At 35.2% G+C, this 21,787-nt stretch overlaps 1 protein-coding gene across 2 annotated transcripts; it reads left to right on the forward strand.

The window, feature by feature from the left end:
* The first annotated feature begins 11,133 nt into the window (after positions 1-11,133).
* LOC307143357 (uncharacterized protein) lies at positions 11,134-16,658 on the forward strand. 2 transcript variants are annotated; one of them, XM_079844860.1, is made up of 5 exons: positions 11,134-11,337; positions 12,436-12,540; positions 13,842-13,911; positions 15,669-15,754; positions 15,836-16,658. In XM_079844860.1, the coding sequence occupies exons 1-5, from the start codon at positions 11,287-11,289 to the stop codon at positions 15,905-15,907; spliced, it is 384 nt and encodes a 127-aa protein (XP_079700986.1). In that variant the 5' UTR covers positions 11,134-11,286; the 3' UTR covers positions 15,908-16,658. The 2 variants fall into 2 exon arrangements, with proteins under 2 accessions (XP_079700986.1, XP_079700987.1); XM_079844861.1 differs by having other exon boundaries at positions 11,155-11,337; positions 15,672-15,754.
* The last annotated feature ends 5,129 nt before the right edge of the window (positions 16,659-21,787 follow it).

Genomic DNA, 21,787 nt, shown 5'->3' on the forward strand with positions numbered 1-21,787 from the left:
TTCTTAGTACTAATTTCCCCTAGCATTGTTTTGTTCACTCAACTTCAGAAATTGAGTTCTACAGACTAAAAAATTTGAATTGGCTCAACTAAAAAAGATTTGTTGTAGAACAGTTCATAAAACAAACAATGTTAACAAACATTTTTTGTATCAGACAACTTATTTTCAGTTGGTATAACTGTTATTTACAAAAGTTGAGTAAACATGAAAAAGCTAGGGGAAATTTGTACCGAGATTTTTTGTTGTACGAGCTTAGAATTTTTTACATAATGCTTTTTAGGACCTTTGGGGTTTGCTGATTGTCACCAGGTACACATTCGGCCATGAGAAAGCATTTCAAAGTGTTAAGGGTTTCCGCTGTTCTAGACAAAAGCACACAGTTGGGCCACTGAGCTCTCCCTCTGATTTGTCCAATTACGCTGACCTTTTCTTCCCTAGTCCTGACCCCTGATCTCTGACAAACCCCTCCTCAAACTTCCCCAAAGCCCTGAAATTCCAAGGGTCAGGTTGCAGCCTTTTGTCTGTGAAAATTCAGGTACATCTGCAAACCACTTCCCTCACTGGCCAAATGGGAAGTCGCGGGCTCAACTTTTAAAGACAGGAAACACAGACATGAGGTTAGTGTGTGTGATCATTTCTGACTCAATAAAAATTAATGATTTGCTTACTATTGCTTAAAAATTAACTAATCGCTGTACAAGTCAGAAGTTAAAGGAGCTTTGAGAGACGCTGTTGATATTTGAAATCACCAAAACAAAAGGATCACACACACATCTTGATAGCTCCGCCCCCAAATTCACACCACACTCTCAGAAAAAAAGGTACAAAAACTGTCACTGGGGCGCGGTACCTTTTCAAAAGGTACACTTTTGTTCCTTTAGGCACTAAAGGAAAAAATTTTCAGGGTTAAAAAATTTAACCCTGTTTTATTTCTAGCTTTTAATTATTATTTTTTCTTTATTTTTATTTCCTTTTAATTCCTATTATAACTGTTATACTATATATATTTTTTTTTTTTTTTGTCATCTATGACTATTTTAACTTCATTTCTGTGTAAAGCACTTTGAATTGCCACTGTGTATGAAATGTGCTATACAAATAAACTTGCCTTGCCTTACTAATATCCACACTTTATGTACTAATATCCACACTTTATGTACTAATATCCACACTTTATGTACTAATATGTACCTATAAGGTACCAATCAAGCATGCCGCACAATATAGGGATGGGCATATCGATATATGAAGTATCGATACACTCTAAAAAATGCTGGGTTAAAAATAACTGTTGGGTTAAAAATGGACTAACCCAGCAATTGGGTTGTTTTAACCCAGCGGTAGGGTTAAATGTTTGCTTAAAACAACCCAATTGCTGGGTTAAAACCACCCAATCGCTGGGTTCAAACAACCCAATTGCTGGGTTATTCCATTTTCAACCCAGCATAGATTACATCACAAATCTCTCCTACTTCTCAACCGCTCTGAAACGGTCTGGCATTGCCCACTTTTCACCTTACAATTGATTCCTGATAAATAATATCAAGCCCTGCCTACATAATCTCTTTTCATTATGTCAGATTATGAAAATAAAAGGGGTTGCGAATGGTATTTTATTACAGCTGATGCACTTCTATTCTCTAATATTCAAAGCTGTTTCTTAAAGGTGCAGTGAATTCTGTGAAACGCTGTTGAGAGTGGATCAGACCGAGCACCAAAACACACTTATAGCCAATCAGCATTAAGAGGCGTGTCCACTCATGATGGGGGAGGTGCCTGTGTGGCATACACTCTCAGGAAAAAAAGGTACAAAAGATGTCACTGGGGCGATACCTTTTCAAAAGGTACACTTTTGTACCTAAAGGGTGCATATTGGTACCATAAAAAATATGTAGAGTGAAATACGCCAATGTCCGAATATGGCGCTGACATCTCGACCTGAGTCTCCGCAGTAGAGAAAATCCCGAAAAACGTCTGTCAGTGCCTCAGTGAATAATTCGCTCAAAGAAGCTGTCAATCACAGCTGTCAATCATGACGTCACACCCCCTGTTTTTATAGCATCAAACAACTATAACCAAACTTATTTAAAAAACGAACACTTCAGCGTGATAAAAAAGACCTAAAACGACAGAAACCATCTTTGAAAATAAATAATTTGAAGTGTAATTTGATTGATTAGTTTATCCCACGTCCCATTACATTAAAAGGAGAGGGCGGGGCTTATGAGCTATACTGGGACCAACCCCCTGGGGGCGATTGAGACGTTTTGGATTCACTTTTCAGGACTTGTGCGGTAGGGATGGACGATACCGCTTATTTTGTTTTTGATACGATACCGATACTTTCAAGGCCAGTATCGCCTTAATTATTACATTCATTCAATTATTAAAATTACTAAGAGTAAAATGGGTAAAGATACCCACTTAACATCAATTGAAAGGTATTTTAACATTCAATATGCCTTAATTGCATCTTATTCGATCCTATTTTTGGTTACACATGGTTAAAATACGTTTACTTGTAGTGTTAATCATGGAAATTTACAAATACTAGTTGAACTATGGTCACTGTAGTAAAAAGTAAACCATGGTTCATTTTCATAAAGGACTGCCAGTGACAGGACATTGCACCCATAAAATGCAACATTTTTATTATGACATGATTTATATTAACATTAGTTACAGAACAGAACATGATCAATATCAACTTTTAACATTAAATTTAAAGATTGCACTAACTAGGCTACAATTTCTATTTGTTTACTGGGAAATAACTCAAACATTTGATTTTTTTTTGTCTTCCTATGAGTATTGTTCTGGGCTGCGTTTCCAAAAGCATCAATCGTTTCTTATGACCGTTTTGGGAAACGCCGCTCTGTTTATATACAGTGTCATCTACACTCTAAAAAATGCTGGGTTAAAAATAACCCAAGTTGGGTTGAAAATGGACTAACCCAGCAATTGGGTTGTTTTAACCCAGCAATTGGGTTTTTTAACCCAGCGATTGGGTTGTTTTAAGCAATCTGAATGTTTTACAGTGTGAAAAGCTTGTCTCAGAGGAAGAGGCGGAGCAAGTTATTATTTCTATTTGGAATGACATGCACTGATAAAATGTGCACAAGTAGATCAGAAACATGCTTTAAAATACTAGATTTTGACTTGAATTTTGCTGAAAACCAAGCAGAGGCGATTCTAGGATTTTCATTTTAGGGGGACTTTAATTTAGGGTCCAATTTTCACTATTAACTAGTATCTTATTATTATGCATATTCGGATATTGTCTGTTTATTATTTCGTTTCGGGGGCATGGCCCCTCGAGAAAATGTTGATTTCTATGATCTACATATGTGCCTTTTAAAATGTTCTGAACGCCAAAAAATAAGATAACAACAGCTTGAAAACCATGTCAGTGGGCAGATATGACTGATAAAGTTTCTCCATTTTTGTCAGTGAAGAAAGTAAACATATGTTTAACTGATATTTATATATTTTATGAATCATTTTCGAAGGCTAACAGGAAAGCTAGGTAACTACATTTATTAAATTAATTCACAATATGCACACATTCATTACTAATCTTATGCCCAATACAAGCTGAACTTTTTTTATTTACTGAGAGCTACATAGGCCTATGGAATTATTAATTTACAATATGCACACATTCATTAGGCAAGGCAAGTTTATTTGTATAGCACATTTCATACACAATGGCAATTCAAAGTGCTTTACAAATAAGAAATAAGAATACCATGTGTAAGAATTAAAAATAAAAACAATTAAAACAGTTGTAAAGAGAATTTAAAAGATACATACGGAGAATAACGGCTTTGTTAATATTTCTTGTTTGTTAATTATATTATAAATGACATTACATAGGCCTATTTCAAATCAAAATGCCGACATTAGACAAAAGTGTATTCATTTGCCTGAATATTTTTGTCATTTGTTTAACATTTCTGACTTACAGAAGCAGCTGTCAAATATGAAACGTAGTTTAGCTTCATATCGCGCTGCTAAAATTCGCGCTCAGCCTCAGCAGCTTCTGTGAACATAAAGCCCGCCTACTCTGATTTGATTGGTTCCCTCAAATATTTTGACATTGACGAGCGGTGACAGACCAATGAGAGCTCAGATCAACACACACACCTCTGCTTCTGACGTGCGCTCTTATTCGACGCTGCTGCGGATTGAAGAACTCACAGATTAATGCAGATTAAAAGACGGACCTCCTGCCAGTTTCATATGTTTGAAAGGTTAATGACACTTTTTTTTTTTAAAGAGCCTAGTGAAGCCCATGAAACCAAGAACTGCAGCCTTTTTGATGTCGCAAGACAGAAAGAAAGAAAGAGTAACCATTCACACTGCATGAAAGAAAATGTGAGGATTAGAGGAACATGTTGGCTCTTTTCTTCTTCTTCCCATCTCTGGTTATTCCGAGGCTTTCCTTCATCAAAGAGCGCACTAAAAACCAGCAGGCAATCGTTGGAATTGTTCCAGTATCCATGGAAACAAATCTAGCTCGTGGGCAGGCTGTGGGTACACTAGAAGTGTGTGTGTGTGTGTGTGTGTGTGTGTGTGTGTGTGTGTGTGTGTGTGTGTGTGTGTGTGTGTGTGTGTGTGTGTGTGTGTGTGTGTGTGTGTGTGTGTGTGTGTGTGTGTGTGTGTGTGTGTGTGTGTGTGTGTGTGTGTGTGTGTGTGTGTGTTGGGGAGGGCTACAGGAAATGACCTAACAAAGACTCTCTCCTCTCCGATTGCTCCCATTTTCCAGTTGCAGGGAATGAGTAATGCTTGGACAAGAAGTGTTTTCTTTTTCTTTTCTTTTTTCGAGGTCGTCTGTAACTTGTCTGGATTTGTACGGCAGACACATCGTGGGCTTCCAGCAGCAGACGATCAGTGTGTGCTACACATATGGTCTTCATTTCCCCAATGAAAGAGCCTCTATGTGCTTGTGTTCCACTGAGTTTACGTCCATGCGCAAACAAGGGCTTTATGAGATTGAATTAATTTTCTGTCCGTTTTACGAGTCTCCGCCCACTCTGACAAACTGCCAAACTCCGGATCAATCCAAACACAAACCCTTAAGACCTCCTCAGATTAAGAATGCATATAACACTTTCATCTCTGGGATTAATTACATCCACCTTTCGACTTCTGTTTTCTTTCTTTAAGCACTGTTTTGACAGGATTCAGTTTCTGAGTGGCATTGCAGTTATTATAAAAATTTTCATTTCATCTGTGCATGCAGATGGGATTATGATCTGGGATTAGTGCTTGGATGCAGATGGATGTGTACATTTATTTAATATGATTTTTTCTACTTGTTAAAAAAAATGATAGAACGTGCAAAATGGTACAACATTTCATTCAACCAATCAGATTTAAGGGACTCAACTTGTTGCACATTCCATCATTTTTCTAATAACATGTTTTTATGTCAGTTCTTTAGAAATGTTGGCCCATATTGATAGGAGAGCATCTTGCAGTTGATGGAGATTTGTGGGATGCACATCCAGGGCACGAAGCTCCCGTTCCACCACATCCCAAAGATGCTCTATTGGGTTGAGATCTGGTGACTGTGGCGGCCATTTTAGTCCAGTGAACTCATTGTCATGTTCAAGAAACCAATTTGAAATGATTGGAGCTTTGTGACGGTGCATTATCCTGCTGGAAGTAGCCATCAGAGGATGGGGACATGGTGCTCATAAAGGGATGGACATGGTCAGAAACAATGCTCAGGTAGGCCGTGGCATTTAAACCATGCCCAATTGGCACTAAGGGACCTAAAGTGTGCCAAGAAAACATCCCCCACACCATTACACCACCACCACCAGCCTGCACAGTGGTAACAAGGCATGATGGATCCATGTTCTCATTCTGTTTACGCCAAATTCTGACTCTACCATCTGAATGTCTCAACAGAAATCCAGACTCATCATTTTTCCAGTCTTCAACTGTCCAATTTTGGTGAGCTGGTGCAAATTGTCGCCTCTTTTTCCTATTTGTAGTGGAGATGAGTGGTACCCGGTGGGGTCTTCTGCTGTTGTAGCTCATCCGCCTCAAGGTTGTGCGTGTTGTGGCTTCACAAATGCTTTGCTGCAGACCTCGGTTGTAACGAGTGGTTATTTCAGTCAAAGTTGCTCTTCTATCAGCTTGAATCAGTCGGCCCGTTCTCTTCTGACCTCTAGCATCAACAAGGCATTTTCTCCCACAGGACTGCCGCATACTGGATGCTTTTCCCTTTTCACACCATTCTTTGTAACCCCTAGAAATGGTTGTGTGTGAAAATCCCAGTAACTGAGCAGATTGTGAAATTCTCAGACCGGCCCGTCTGGCACCAACAACCATGCCACGCTCAAAATGTCTTAAATCCCCTTTCTTTCCCATTCCGACATTCAGTTTGGAGTTCAGGAGATTGTCTTGACCAGGGCCACACCCCTAAATGCATTGAATCAACTGCCATGTGATTGGTTGATTAGATAATTGCATTAATCAGAAATTGAACAGGTGTTCCTAATAATCCTTTAGGTGAGTGTATGTGCTTCTACATCAGTGTAATTCACCATTTCCCTCTGACTTTAGGGATCATTTATGGGTAGGGTTATGTTTAAGGGTATAGGATTAGTGTTATCACAGTTATCAGCACTCAACAACAAATACACACAACAAAATTGAGAAAACAGCAAGTATATTTTTGTAATAAAGCATCATAAAAACGTGGATATGTTTGGACGAGCTCTGCAATTCGGCTCTCTAGTAAAGTCATGTCACATTTATTTATCACTTTATACAATAGATTGCTTAAAATCAAGCAGTTTTACAGTATTAAACATGAAAAACAGTGTCAGTGACTAATTTTATCAGAAGTACAACTTCCTTTTCTACTATAAGGAGCTCTCCAGTTTCACTTTTGGACAGCTGACCTTGACCGCAGGGTCAATGTCCGTAATAGCTGATAATAACATACGTTGTCTTATTTTAAATCTAGCTTTCAGAATACGCTTTAGTATCAGTGCTCGTCTCTTTTCCGCTGTTTTGTTAATGACCTCTTTAGTAAACCAATACATAACTAGCAAAAAAGTGGCAAGGAACCAAAAGTCCATCAGGGGCATAATGGAGAAAAATAAACCTTGGGAGAAACCAGGCTCAAGCGGAAAAGATTTTCATGTGAAAGAAGGCGCACACCTACCAATTTTCGTAATCGCGCGGACCAATGGGAGTACACAGGTGTTTACCAGCCGGAGTGAAAGATCACTCTGGCAAGCTGTTTCGAACTCCCAAAACGAACTGTAAATTAAGTTCGTTTTGGCCTGATTTTGTTCGAAATGTAGACGTTCCCTAGTGGCAGTAAATATAATTTGCAGTCAGGGCGTCTAGCAACTCTCCGTTGGCTTGCGAGCTGGAAAAAACAAACTCTGGTCAGGCCAATCACATCAGTTCACTCTTCGATTTCGAAGTACATTGGGGCAAAATCAAGGTGACGTGGTATCAAAACTTTGCTTTGCTTGCGCCAACATCTTCTCAACCAATGGGATGAGTTTGTGGCTGGACGATCAGTTTTTCTGACCAATGGCACACAGGGAGAGTGGTGCAATAAATGAAATTATTGATATTTTTACATTTTTTAAATTTATTTCAGATGGGATAACAGTTACAAAGAGCGATTGCAAAAAGGCCTAAATTTATGCAGTCAGAAGATCTGCACACAACATGAAAATAAGCATTAAACAAAGGTCTTTAAAGCATTAAAAATTTTATTTTAGCAAAGTGTTATATCTTAGATTGCATATACTGTGATGAAATCTAACCTATAACAGTAAAAAAGTAAGTTGCCTAATACAATGGAGATTGGTTTGATAAATAGAAACTCAAAAAAACTGTTATCTGAATGTTTTACGGTGTGAAAAGCTTGTCTCATATTTTGTCTTTGCCAAAGTTGTACGAAATATGACACGTTCAGATAGCGGTAAAATCACAAAGTATTTCTGTAAACCACGTCGGTCCCACTTAAGTGTCTTTAACTACACTCTAAAAAATGCTGAGTTAAAAATAACCCAAGTTGGGTTGAAAATAGACTAACCCAGCAATTGGGTTGTTTTAACCCAGCCATTGGGTTGTTTTAACCCAGCAATTGGGTTGTTTTAACCCAGCCATTGGGTTGTTTTAACCCAGCAATTGGGTTGTTTTAAGCAATCTGAATGTTTTACAGTGTGAAAAGCTTGTCTCATATTTTGTTTTTGCCAAAGTTGTACAAAAAATGACACGTTCAGATAGCGGTAAAATCACAAAGTATTTCTGTAAAGCACGTTGGTCCCACTTAAGAGTCTTTAACCATAGTCAATGTCGGACATTGACCCTGACTATAAAAACTCAAAAAAATGCTGAGTTAAAAATAACCCAAGTTGGGTTGAAAATGGACTAACCCAGCGATTGGGTTGTTTTAACCCAGCAATTGGGTTGTTTTAAGCAATCTGAATGTTTTACAGTGTGAAAAGCTTATATTTTGTTTTTGCCAAAGTTGTAAAAAAAATGACACGTTCAGATAGCGGTAAAATCACAAAGTACTTCTACAAACAACTTTGGTCCCACTTAAGAGTCTTTAACTATATATGTACTAACATTTAAATGAATCATGTGATACAATGCATGTATTGTGTACACATGTTTTTACATTGTACTTATAATCTGTATTCTACATCTATAGTTACACTATTGACCCTTACACCTTACCCATATCCCAACCCCAGTGTTTGTCAATACAATACGAACACAATAAGTACATTGTATTTATCTTTTGATGTAAGTGCATTGTAGTTAAAGACACCAAAGTGTGACCACACATTTACCTCACCTCAGTCTGAATTGTCTCCAATTAAATCACTGTTTTCAGCTTCTCATTTACATTGGAGCCAAAGCTGAGGTTTAACTCAATGGTCTAGTCCTGCACAATAGTCCATCTGATAAAACAAAGAGCCCTCACACAGCACACCATAGGCCCGCACCATCTGTGGCCACCAAGTGGGCTTTGTTACCACGGTACGGCAGATCTGATGAGATTCAAATGGGGAGGGGGTCTTCATTTCTGTGCGTTCAAAAGAAACCCCCCCAAAAAGTTGGACATTTTCAACTTAAATTGTCTGGAGAACTAAGATGTGTTGTTTATTGAGAGTGCTTGCAGACGAATTACAGATGTGACGCTTGTTTGACTCCTTGAAAGGGGAAGGTTACTGACCACAACTGTAATTTGTTCCTTGTGCAACAGGTACTTTTCCTGTGACAGAGAAGCCAGATGACTGTGAGTCTTATCTTTTAAGCAATACATCTGAGATGTTTGATGGTGTGGAATAGTCATGTTAGCATCTTAGTGTGATTTCTCATTATGAATGAAACAGCTGCCTGGTGCGTCTCCATCTGGGACACAATGGCCTCTGAATACAACATGCTAATGAAACTGTGGCTGTAAACAAAGCCCCCAAAGAAGCTTGAATTCATCTATGCAAGCATGGAGGCAGGTTCCAACCACACAAAACAACTATCAAGAGATGACGTCAAAAGAAAGGTCAAGGAAAATAGAAAAAGATTTGCAGAGAGAATGGGAAATAATGACACAAAATATAGCATGATAACACACCAGTTCTTTCTCAAAAGCTATCTTAACCCACATGAAAAAATACTATAGTATAGTAAAATTACTCTAGTAAATACTATAGTGTTTTTAAACCGTACTAGTAAATATACTACAGTAAATTAACAAAGTGTAGTAAATACTATAGTGTTTTTGAACCATACTATAGTAAATATACTACAGTAAATTAACAAAGTGTAGTAAATACTAGTGTTTTTGAACCGTACTATAGTAAATATACTACAGTAAATTAACAAAGTGTAGTAAATACTAGTGTTTTTGAACCGTACTATAGTAAATATACTACAGTAAATTAACAAAGTGTAGTAAATACTATAGTGTTTTTGAACCATACTATAGTAAATATACTACAGTAAATTAACAAAGTGTAGTAAATACTATAGTGTTTTTGAACCATACTATAGTAAATATACTACAGTAAATTAACAAAGTGTAGTAAATACTAGTGTTTTTGAACCGTACTATAGTAAATATACTACAGTAAATTAACAAAGTGTAGTAAATACTAGTGTTTTTGAACCGTACTATAGTAAATATACTACAGTAAATTAACAAAGTGTAGTAAATACTATAGTGTTTTTGAACCATACTATAGTAAATATACTACAGTAAATTAACAAAGTGTAGTAAATACTAGTGTTTTTGAACCATACTATAGTAAATATACTACAGTAAATTAACAAAGTGTAGTAAATACTATAGTGTTTTTGAACCATACTATAGTAAATATACTACAGTAAATTAACAAAGTGTAGTAAATACTAGTGTTTTTGAACCGTACTATAGTAAATATACTACAGTAAATTAACAAAGTGTAGTAAATACTAGTGTTTTTGAACCGTACTATAGTAAATATACTACAGTAAATTAACAAAGTGTAGTAAATACTAGTGTTTTTGAACCATACTATAGTAAATATACTACAGTAAATTAACAAAGTGTAGTAAATACTAGTGTTTTTGAACCATACTATAGTAAATATACTACAGTAAATTAACAAAGTGTAGTAAATACTATAGTGTTTTTGAACCGTACTATAGTAAATATACTACAGTAAATTAACAAAGTGTAGTAAATACTATAATATACTACAATATACTGTAGTATCTTTACTATAGTATGGTTCAAAAACACTATAGTATTTACTAGAGTAATTTTAGAGTAATATACTATAGTATTTTTTCATGTGGGAAGGCTTAAACCTTTCCAGTTTTTCAGTTACTAACTCCGAGAATGATTTGCACTCTGTTTAAATTCACACCGAGAATGACCCGCTAAAATAAGGAACCAGATATTACTCAAAACAGTATTTTTTAAAAGACCGGCTAAGGGGTAAAATTAAATATTCCACCAATAAGACAAGACGTGAGCATTACAAGAAGCACGAACGAAGGGGCGGGACTTTATAAAACAATTGACAGTGGCTTCTCCAATCAAATCGAAGAAAGGGTGTACGTTGCTACGCTTCTGTCCAATCAGCTGTCAGTGAGGTTGCCGTTGCGCTCGACGCGCCTTTCAGTTCTCAGGTTCAGGCAGTTTTGATTCACTCTTCCTCCTCACGTCCGACCGTCTCCTACCTCATCCCTCCACTTCTAACGCTTTTCTTTCGGACATTTTACTTTAAAACATCTCTATTCACCACCATGGCTGATACCGCAGTTGACACGACCACCACCCCCGAGGTCACCGCGAAGGTAAGTTCGTTTTAAAATGCTGTATTTGAGGAAATTTGGGAATTTAAACCGAGAACATGCAGGTTTTTGTCTGAGGTGAAATCAGGTTTTTGTCTGAGGTGAAATGTTTTTTTTTTTAAAGGGGAAAGTGTTATATTAGTATTCTTCGAACATTAGTATCTTAGTTTCCGTTAATTCGTGGTTCGCGCGGAGTCGTGTTTAAACTAACGGTTAAAAGAAGAACCATAACGAACATTTCATTCAAGAATAAGTCGTTGAAAATTAAAGCAGAGGACAGAATTCGACATATATTCCCATATGTAATCATATCCAATTAACGTTAAGTATGGGGTTCGGTGGGAGGGGGTGAATTGGTGAACCATCTGCCAGTTTTTTTTCTTTCTTTGAAATGTGTGTGTGTGTGTGTGTGTGTGTGTGTGTGTAACGTTACAAAGTCAGGGCTCTTGATCTCTGCTGCTCGAATAGGCGGGAATATCGCCGCCGCGTGCTGTAAATCGCTCGCGCCTCCCGCCCCCAGTCTCTCGAGCACGTTGTCTTGGCGCGCGCTCTGCCTCCTTTTGTTTCCAGCTCGGCGCGTGTGCGCGCATGCGCGTGCACGCTCCCTAGCGGGGAATAAAAGGGGCAATGGGTAAGCCGGCGCGAAATAACCTTAAGTGACCTCGACATGTGTGTCCGAACAATAGATTTAATTCACGAAGGCGTGAATTTAAAGTGATTGTCTATTTAATAGTGAAAATCACCCACATTTTCAGTCACATTGTTCACGTTGAGCGATTACAGAATAAATGTGTTCGTACTTCATTTTTATTTTTGTATATGATGGCATATTTTTGTCAAAAGTCGTGTGTTTTTAAAGCCTGGGGTGGTTTTCCTGACCCTGGTGTTGGTTTGCCATTTAAGCAGCTTGTGTGTGTGTGTGTGTGTGTGTGTGTGTGTGTGTGTGTGTGTGTGTGGCTCATCTGTGTGTGGGTGGGGAAGTAACTCACAAACTTTCCCCTTTACTACCATGAAAATCACAGTAAAATAAGCACACGCTCGTTGTTTATGAAGTCTGAGGCAGGTTTATTTATTAACCGTTAAACTTCTGCTTTATTTCAGGACCTGAAAGAAAAGAAAGAGGTGGTTAAAGAGGTGCCTGAAGAGGCGGCGGAGGCTGCGAAGGAAAACGGCAGCGAAGACGCACCTGCCAATGGAAATGGAACAGTAAGCGTTGAGTATTTCCCAGCAGGCCTTGTGGCTTTTGTCCCCTAGTACCGCTCGGGTGCAGGTGTCTGAGGGCCCCTCCCCCTCTTTCCTCACGCTGCTCTTTGTTTAGGGTTTGAGAACTGACGCAGATGCATCTTGTGAGCTTTAAAGCGGTGCACGTGGTTTCTCTGACCTTATCACAAACTATCGTAATGATACTTTATTCTCACTGGAAAATTCTGTTTTGAAATTCATCGGAATGATATGAAACTTGGTGACTTTTCTAGCATTAGGTATGTAAATACACAAAAAAATTGAGGATTCGAGCATGCTAATTGGTCGTAAAAAAAGTAGTAGCGTTCATTGTCTTTGGTCATAAATGACCGACCATAGGAAATGAATGGGAAATCGGCAAAAACACAAATTCTCTGAATATTTGTGTGTACAATCTACAAATCAGCCACAATGCTGAAAAAAAGTACACAGCAGTGACACTCTAAAACATCAAGAGTGTGATATTGACACACACACCTATGAAAAACTGAACCTATGAACCACATTTTGAATTTTTTTAAATCACAGCTTCATCAGAATGATATGAAACTTGGTGACTTTTATAGCATTAGGGATGTAAATACCAAAAAAATTAAGGCCATGATTCGAGCATGCTAAGGGGTCGTAAAAAAATACTCCCACTTGAGCTCTTTGGTCAAAAATGACCCCCATAGGAAATTAATGGGAAATGCAAAAACACAAGTTCACAGAAAAAAATCTATATTTCAAACAACAACAAAAAAATCTAAAACTTTATAATAAATAGTCTTTGAGATTTGTTAAATATATATTCAAATCCATCCAAAAAAAAATCATTAAATGTGTTCAAAACAGAACTAGGGAATCCTCAAGCCTCTCCATAGAGACCTCTAGTGGTTACACACATGATTTCTTAAATCATTCCAAAAGAGGGGCTAATCTGCCTTCAAAAAAAAATTATTTTGAAGGCCTAGTCTCTATTTTAACCTGAAATACTGCAAAAAATTAAAAAATAATTTTCAATGGCAAAAATAGACCATAATTATTGCGTAAATATTAAAAAATACCATCAAATCATCTCAAAATACAAAATTAAAAAGAAAAAATATTATTGAAGAAAAATTAATTGCATTGGTTTTACTGGGGTGGAGGAAGTTTCATTTTTAGGTGGGAAGATAACCAATGCAACCCTAAACGAAGAGCACTAGAGGGTTAATCGCTGACTCCTCATCTTGTGACATAACAGACTTGGTATCGCTTTCACTCGTGCTGTTTTCTCTCTTTAGACTACTAATGGAGCCAAACATGAAAAAGAGGACGCCCATGAGGAAGAAGAGGGTGGGGATGATGAGGAGGGTGAGTTTGACCGTGCCATTACTACACAAAAAAAAATATTGTTGGTTTAACACAAAAAAGTAAGTAACCTGGTTGCCTTTAAAACTGAGTTCATTGAAATCAAAACATTTGAGTTAATACAATGAAAGAAATTGGTTTAATAAATAGAAACTCAAAATATTATTTTATCTGAACCACATAATGTTTTTTTATTAAATTATGAAAATAGCCCAATTACGCAATATGCCTACAAAATATTTTAATAATATTTGAATAAAGGGTGATGTCGATGCTCAAATGTTCATTGAAATAAAAAAAATGTAGTTAATTTCAATTCAATTCAAATGTATTTGTATAGCGCTTTTCACAATACACATTGATACACATTAATACAATGAAAGAAATTGGTTTAGTAAATAGAAACTCAAAATATTATTTTATCTGAGCCACGTAAATACTTTTTTTTTATTTAAATCATGAAAATAGCACAATTACGTAATAAGCGTACTAAATTTTTGAATAAAGGGTGCTGTCGATTCTCAAATGTTTATTGAAATAAAAAAATTTGGGTTAATACAATGAAATAAATTGGTTTAATAAATAGAAACTCAAAATATTATTTTATCTGAGCCACATAAAAAAAAGTGATTTTAAATCATAAATATAGCACAATTACGCAATATGCCTACAAAATATTTGAATAAAGGGTGATGTCGGTTCTCAAATGTTCATTGAAATCAAAAAAATTGAGTTAATACAATGAAAGAAATTGGTTTAATAAATAGAAACTCAAAATATTATTTTATTTGAACCACATAAATTAAAATTTTTTTTTATTAATTCTTGAAAATAGCACAATTACGCAATATGCTTACAAAATATTTTAATAATATTTGAATAAAGGGTGATGTCGATTCTCAAATGTTCGTTGAAATCAAAAAAATTTAGTTAATACAATGAAAGAAATTGGTTTAGTAAATAGAAACTCAAATATTATTTTATCTGAACCACATAAAACATATTTTTTTTTGATTAAATTATGAAAATAGCAGAATTACGTAATATGCCTACAAAATATTTGAATAAAGGGTGCTGTCGATTCTCAAATGTTCATTGAAATCAAAAAATTTGAGTTAATACAATGAAAGAAATTGGTTTAATAAATAGAAACTCAATATTTTATCTGAACCACATAATTTTTTTTAATTTTTTTAAATTAAATCATGAAAATAGCACAATTACGCAATATGCTTACAAAATATTTTAATAATATTTGAACAAAGGGTGATCCCGATTCTCAAATGTTCATTTAAATAAAATAAATTGAGTTAATACAATGAAAGAAATTGGTTTAGTAAATAGAAACTCAAAATATAATTTTATCTGAACCACATAAAAAAAACGTGATTAAATCTTGAAAATAGCACAATTACGTAATATGCCTACAAAATATTTGAATAAAGGGTGATGTCGGTTCTCAAATGTTCATTGAAATCAAAAAAATTGAGTTAATACAATGAAAGAAATTGGTTTAGTAAATAGAAACTCAAAATATAATTTTATCTGAACCACATAAAAAAAACGTGATTAAATCTTGAAAATAGCACAATTACGCAATATGCCTACAAAATATTTGAATAAAGGGTGATGTCGGTTCTCAAATGTTCATAGTATTAACTAAAATTTAAAATTTCAACGAACTCAAAATTTTAAGGCAACCGGGTTACTTACTTTTTTGTACAAAAACCGATAAATGAGACGCTTTTGTTTGTCAACAGCAGGAGAGGCAGAGGAGGAGGAGGAGGAGAACGGTGCTGAGGAAGAGGCGGATGGACATCCCGTCAAACGTCCAGCTGAGGAGGAGGTGAGTCTGGGTTTGGGTCTCCACACGGACACTAACCCAGATGTTTCCAGATGTTTAATCTCTGGGCTTTTCTGCTTTCAGGAGGCGGTGGAAACGAAGAAACAGAAGACAGAGGAGAACGGCGACTCCACAGAGGCTGAAGTCAAGGCTTGAGAACCCTTCAGTAGCTCTGTCTGTATGGTCAGTTCGACCTAGTAGAGTTTGTGCTTTCCTGTATATTTCACAGACATTCCTTTTTGCCGCTACAAGATTTTCGTTCTTCTTTTATTGCACTGAGGCCCATAACATCATCATGACCCTGTCCCCTTTTGTAAGACCTTATTTATTGGTGTAGGACCAACATTAGGACCCTGTGTTAAAAGAGCCGTTTTCGTTTAACAAGCACACATTCTACTCCGTTATTTGACCAGCGGATCCGCAACTGAGCGCCTGAGGTTCTGTCATTTTCATGGATGACATCTTTTCCGATCCACTAAAGACCAAAGATGAGTTTTAAGCAGGGGCTAATAGACGATGTTTAACCAATCGCTCGCAGTTAACACAACCAATGGCTCACGTGAACCAGAGGGTTTTTCCTTAGTAATCGCCCGCCCCCCAAACATGTTAATTAACCCCTTTTTAAATCTTGAAGGTCTTTCGTTCCATATGCATTTAAAAGGATTATATCTTTCTATCCTTATGTACAGTTTTTGGGGTTTTTGTTTTATCATTGTGTTTTATATGGGAAGTGCACAGAATGAAAACAATCTATAACAGAACTGTATGCTGGTACTGGTGTTCTTTCAGTCCTTCAAGCGAAACCTTTTTTTATTATTGTGTTTTGGTTGCTTTTTGACCACTGCTTTGTATAGTTTGGTTCAGGATTATAAATAAAAAAAAAAACAAGTCTTGTCTTTTTAAAACCAGTGCCTCTTGGGTCTTTTTTTAACCTTTCGTAGCAAAACGAGATTGAACATGCGCCGAGTATTTGAAAGGGGACTGGCTTTTTAACTGGTGCTAAAATGGACTCTAGGATTGGTTACTGGGATTTTCATTGGTTGATATGGCCAGTTTGAACTCCATTTGCGATCCCACTGCGCCCCCTGCTGGTTAAAGGGATAGTTCACCCAAAAATGTATTTCATACTTTTCATCTCATAATTTAGATTTAGTATGTCATATTTTCGACTTGGTATATAATAATTTTTGCTTCATCTCATAATTTAGACTTAGTATGTCATATTTTCGACTTGGTATATAATAATTTTTGCTTCATCTCATAATTTAGATTTAGTGCGTCATATTTTCGACTTGGTATATAATAATTTTTGCTTCATCTCATAATTTAGATTTAGTGCGTCATATTTTCGACTTGGTATATAATAATTTTTGCTTCATCTCATAATTTAGATTTAGTATGTCATATTTCGACTTGGTATATAATAATTTTTGCTTCATCTCATAATTTAGATTTAGTGCGTCATATTTTCGACTTGGTATATAATAATTTTTGCTTCATCTCATAATTTAGATTTAGTATGTCATATTTCGACTTGGTATATAATAATTTTTGCTTCATCTCATAATTTAGATTTAGTATGTCATATTTCGACTTGGTATATAATTATTTTTGCTTCATCTCATAATTTAGATTTAGTATGTCATATTTTCTACTTGGTATATAATAATTTTTGCTTCATCTCATAATTTAGATTTAGTATGTCATATTTTCGACTTGGTATATAATCATTTTGACTTTTCATCTCATAATTTATACTTAGTATGTCATTTTTTTGACGTGGTGTATTATAATTTTGGCTTTTCAAATCTTAATTCAGATTTAGTATGTCATATTTTCGACTTGAAGCAAAAATTATTATATACCAAGTCAAAAATATGACATACTAAATCTAAATTGAGATGAAGCAAAAATTATTATATACCATCTCATAATTTAGACTTAGTATGTCATATTTTCGACTTGGTATATAATAATTTTTGCTTAATTTCATAATTTAGATTTAGTGCGTCATATTTTTGACTTGGTATATAATAATTTTTGCTTCATCTCTTAATTTAGATTTAGTATGTCATATTCTTGACTTGGTATATAATAATTTGAACTTTTCATCTCCTAATTTAGATTTAGTATGTCATATTTCGACTTGGTATATCATAATTTTGTCTTTTCAAATCATAATTTTCAGATTTAAAAACTTTAGTCAGGGGCAGCCCTACTAATTTCACATATTTTTGAGCCAGCATGTCCCACAGGGAATTCTGGGTTGAGCGAGCGGAGCGGGATCTTCGCTCTGGAGGAAATATTTCCGCTCCGCTCACATGCTCTGATTCAGATACACATGTAGACATTATAAAATCATTATTTTGGTGTTTGATTTTAGCATTTTTTACCCTCTGGGGTTCTTCATTTATGGGTCACACTCAGGACCTTAAGAGCGGGATTAAGATAAAAAAAGATTTGAGTAAAATCAATGAAATATATTTTTGTTCAATAATATTTTTTCTTTTCTTTTTTGGTGTTTTGAGATAATTTTATAATTAATATTTATGCAATAATTATGAACCATTTTTCCCATTGAATATAATAATAAATGTATACCGGTGTATATATAATTTTTTTTTTTTTTTCACTAAAGCTTTATTTCTTTTTAGAGTCAAGCCTAGGCCTCATGAAAGCAATTTTTAAAATGAGATCGGTGCCATCCGGTGGACACATTGACCATTTTTATCATGCAATAGCACATTTTTGTAGCTTCATCGGAATGGTCCGAAACTTGGTGAAAAAACACACACACACACACACAAAAAAACACGCACACAAATTAATGCGTGCCATTCCAAAAGCTAATTGTGTTTTTGTGTCTGTTTTGCACTCTTGATGTTTTAGAGATTCACCCCTTCACTGTTGAGTCCTTTTTTTTTTCTGCATCCTGGCTGATTTGTAGATTATATGCACAAAAAAACTCTGTATTTTCATATTTTTGCCAAAGGGTAATTTTTGACCCGAAGGTCCTGAGTGTGACTATATTTTGACGACCACTTAGACTTTTCAAATCCTGTCCCCAATTGTTTTAGGTGTTCATATACCAAGTACCAATAAAGTCACAAAGTTTCGGACCATTCAGATGAAGCTACGATTTTTAACATTTAAAAAAAAAACATTCGGGTCAGAAATGTCCGAAGAACCCCAGAGGGTTAAGGGAGTCAAATTGACCCGCCAGGGAAGGATTTATTACTTTAAAAAAAAAAATTAACCACAAATCTCCTGGAATCCATTCAATGTTTTGTGTATGTGTGTATTCGTGGACAAAAGCCCCAAGTTCTCGGACCGATGAACACTCAAATTGAGTTTCGGCTCAAAATGACTGACCCAAGGGAAGGATGAGGGTTTTAAAGTCTTAAACATGGGTTTACTAGAAACTACACCAGTCAATCAGAACGACAAAACCTTCGTCCTGTGACAGCCGTTTAATTCTCAGAGCATTTACCTGTACAATGCCACTTATTTACATCATTTTCCTCAGTGGAAGATGCCACATCTGTACATGCTTGTGAAGATTAGGCAAAGTTCAGTTCTTTATTCGTCGCTTCTTGATTCGCCTGGTGAACATGAGTGTGTGTTTTTTAAAAGTATGAAGTGTCGCATGTATTGCAAAGCAAAACAAACAAAACAAGAAAAGATGCTTCGCAATACAGGCGCACACACTGCAAAAAATGCTTTTCTTACTTAGTATTTTTGTCTTGTTTTCAGTCCAAATATCGAAAAAAATCTTACATTAACCCTTAACTGTCACCTGCCCGTATACAGGCATTCTACATTTACTTCACTATATTACTATTAAATCCTAATCTAGTCATGACAAACTATATATCATTGGAAAGGTCTAAGACTCAAGAATACATATTTGTTGATGATTTTGCAGAAAATATATATTTTGGAAGAGTAATGGATTAATATGTGACAAGAGTGTGCATCAAAAAATCTGTATCATTACAGGAGTTTTCACCTTTGTAACAAAAAGTCAACAACCACACTTTTAATCATTCAAACTTTGATTTTCATGCTAAAAGTTCATAACATAAACATTGATTCTAGTATTTAGCCAAAAATATTCAGAAAATAATATTATATATAGAGAATATCTGCCAGATCAATCTTTAGGAATCACCAATATGGTGTGTCTAACCCCTAGTGGATTTTTGGAGGTTATGCAGCTAAAAGTCTTACAGAAAACTCATTTTTTGAGTTTTTGACCTAAAATTTTTAACACAACTTGGTTAGAATTTTGGCTTTGACTTTCTGTCTTTTTTAGGCTGAAACCTATATTAATTTATATGTTTTTTTAATAAAATAAATAATATGTATTTTATTATATTTTTATAACAATAAACTTAAATTTCAATAACTTGTAACTTATATAATTTAGTTCTATAATTTTTTCCACTTCAGTAATAATCTGCCAAGTGTCTTCTTTTAAAAGAGACCAACCATAAGTCTTTAGTCCAAAGGGTTCATGAATTACAACCATTTAAGTTTGGGTAGTGCATTTTCACGTAAATGCTCAAAAAGGGGGTGACAGTTAAAGGGTTAAGAAACATTTACTAGACAAGCAAAAGTTTTTGTCTTATTTTGGGGGAACATAGCTCAAAATTAAGGAAGTTTTTGCTTAAAATAAGCAAAATAATCTGCCAATGGGGTAAACAAAATAATGTTGTTTTCTGTTTGAATTAAGATTATTTATCTTACCTCATTGACAGATTATTTTGCTTATTTTAAGCAAAAACTTTGAGTTATTTCCCCCCAAAATAAGACAAAAACTTTAGCTTGTCTGGTAAATGCTTCTTAATGTAAGATTTTTTAGATATTTGGACTGAAAACAAGACAAAAATACTAAGTAAGAAAAGCATTTTTTGCAGTGCAATTCCGATCGCTCTGGTGGAGAGTCCATATTTGTAGTCCAGATTTGTTGTCGTCACCAAAACAAAAGATTTGGCTTGTTCTTCCGCACAGGGCCTGTTCCCGTATTGCGATCGCTCACGCCCCAGCCTCAACGTCCGCCCTGCCTGATAATGACAAGAACGACGGTCATTACAACGATCACGCCAGACCACAGGAAAGCCGGCTTGAGAGCGTGCGTTCCATGACATGGCTCAGTTAGGGAACCATAAATACGTCATTTATGTTTTTCTTATGAATATGTCATTGGAGCGTCCACCAGTGTCAAGCTACGACATATAGAGGAGAGCGGGGCACAACCTAACGCTTTTTGACTTTCTCAGATTCTGTAAATCCACTCAGAGTATTTATTGTTTCCCACATTAATTGCACACATGTCTAGTACAATTATGTGGTTTTATTTCATTAATACAGTGTTTACTTTTTTCTTGATTTCCCCCGAAAGAATGGAAGTGAAATGTGACAACATGCCCCATAGGTGGACCAAACATGACCAAATAACAGCTTAAAATGTTCTCTGATATAATCAAAAAAATATCCAAGTTAAACTAAAATATTTTTACAATACAATTATTAACTTTTTAAAATAAAATAATGGCATTTTTTAATAATTTTGACTTTTTAAGTCATAATTAACTTATAATATAACTTATTTAATCATTTGGAATTTTAATGTCATAATTTCGACAATTAGTATGTTACATTTTCAACTTATTGTCATTATTTTGATTGTCATAATCTCGATTTAGTATGTCAAATTTTAAATTTATTGTCTTAATTTCAACTGTGGCATAATTTTGAATTTTTAAGTATTAATTTCGACTGTCAATTTTGACTTTTTAAGTCATAATTTTGACTTTTTAAATTATAATTACGACTGTCGAAAATTGTAAACTTTGTCATATTTTTGACAATTTCTTTCGACTTTTTCCTCATCATTATGACTTAAATCATAATTTCGACTCATATTTTTTTACTTATTTAATCATTTTGAATTTTAATGTCATAATTTCGACAATTAGTGTGTTTTCAACTTTTTGATTTTGATTGTCATAATCTCGATTTAGTATGTCAAAA

The sequence above is a fragment of the Gobio gobio genome (genome assembly GCF_949357685.1).
Source record: "Gobio gobio genome assembly, chromosome: 19".
Lineage (NCBI taxonomy): Eukaryota > Metazoa > Chordata > Actinopteri > Cypriniformes > Gobionidae > Gobio > Gobio gobio.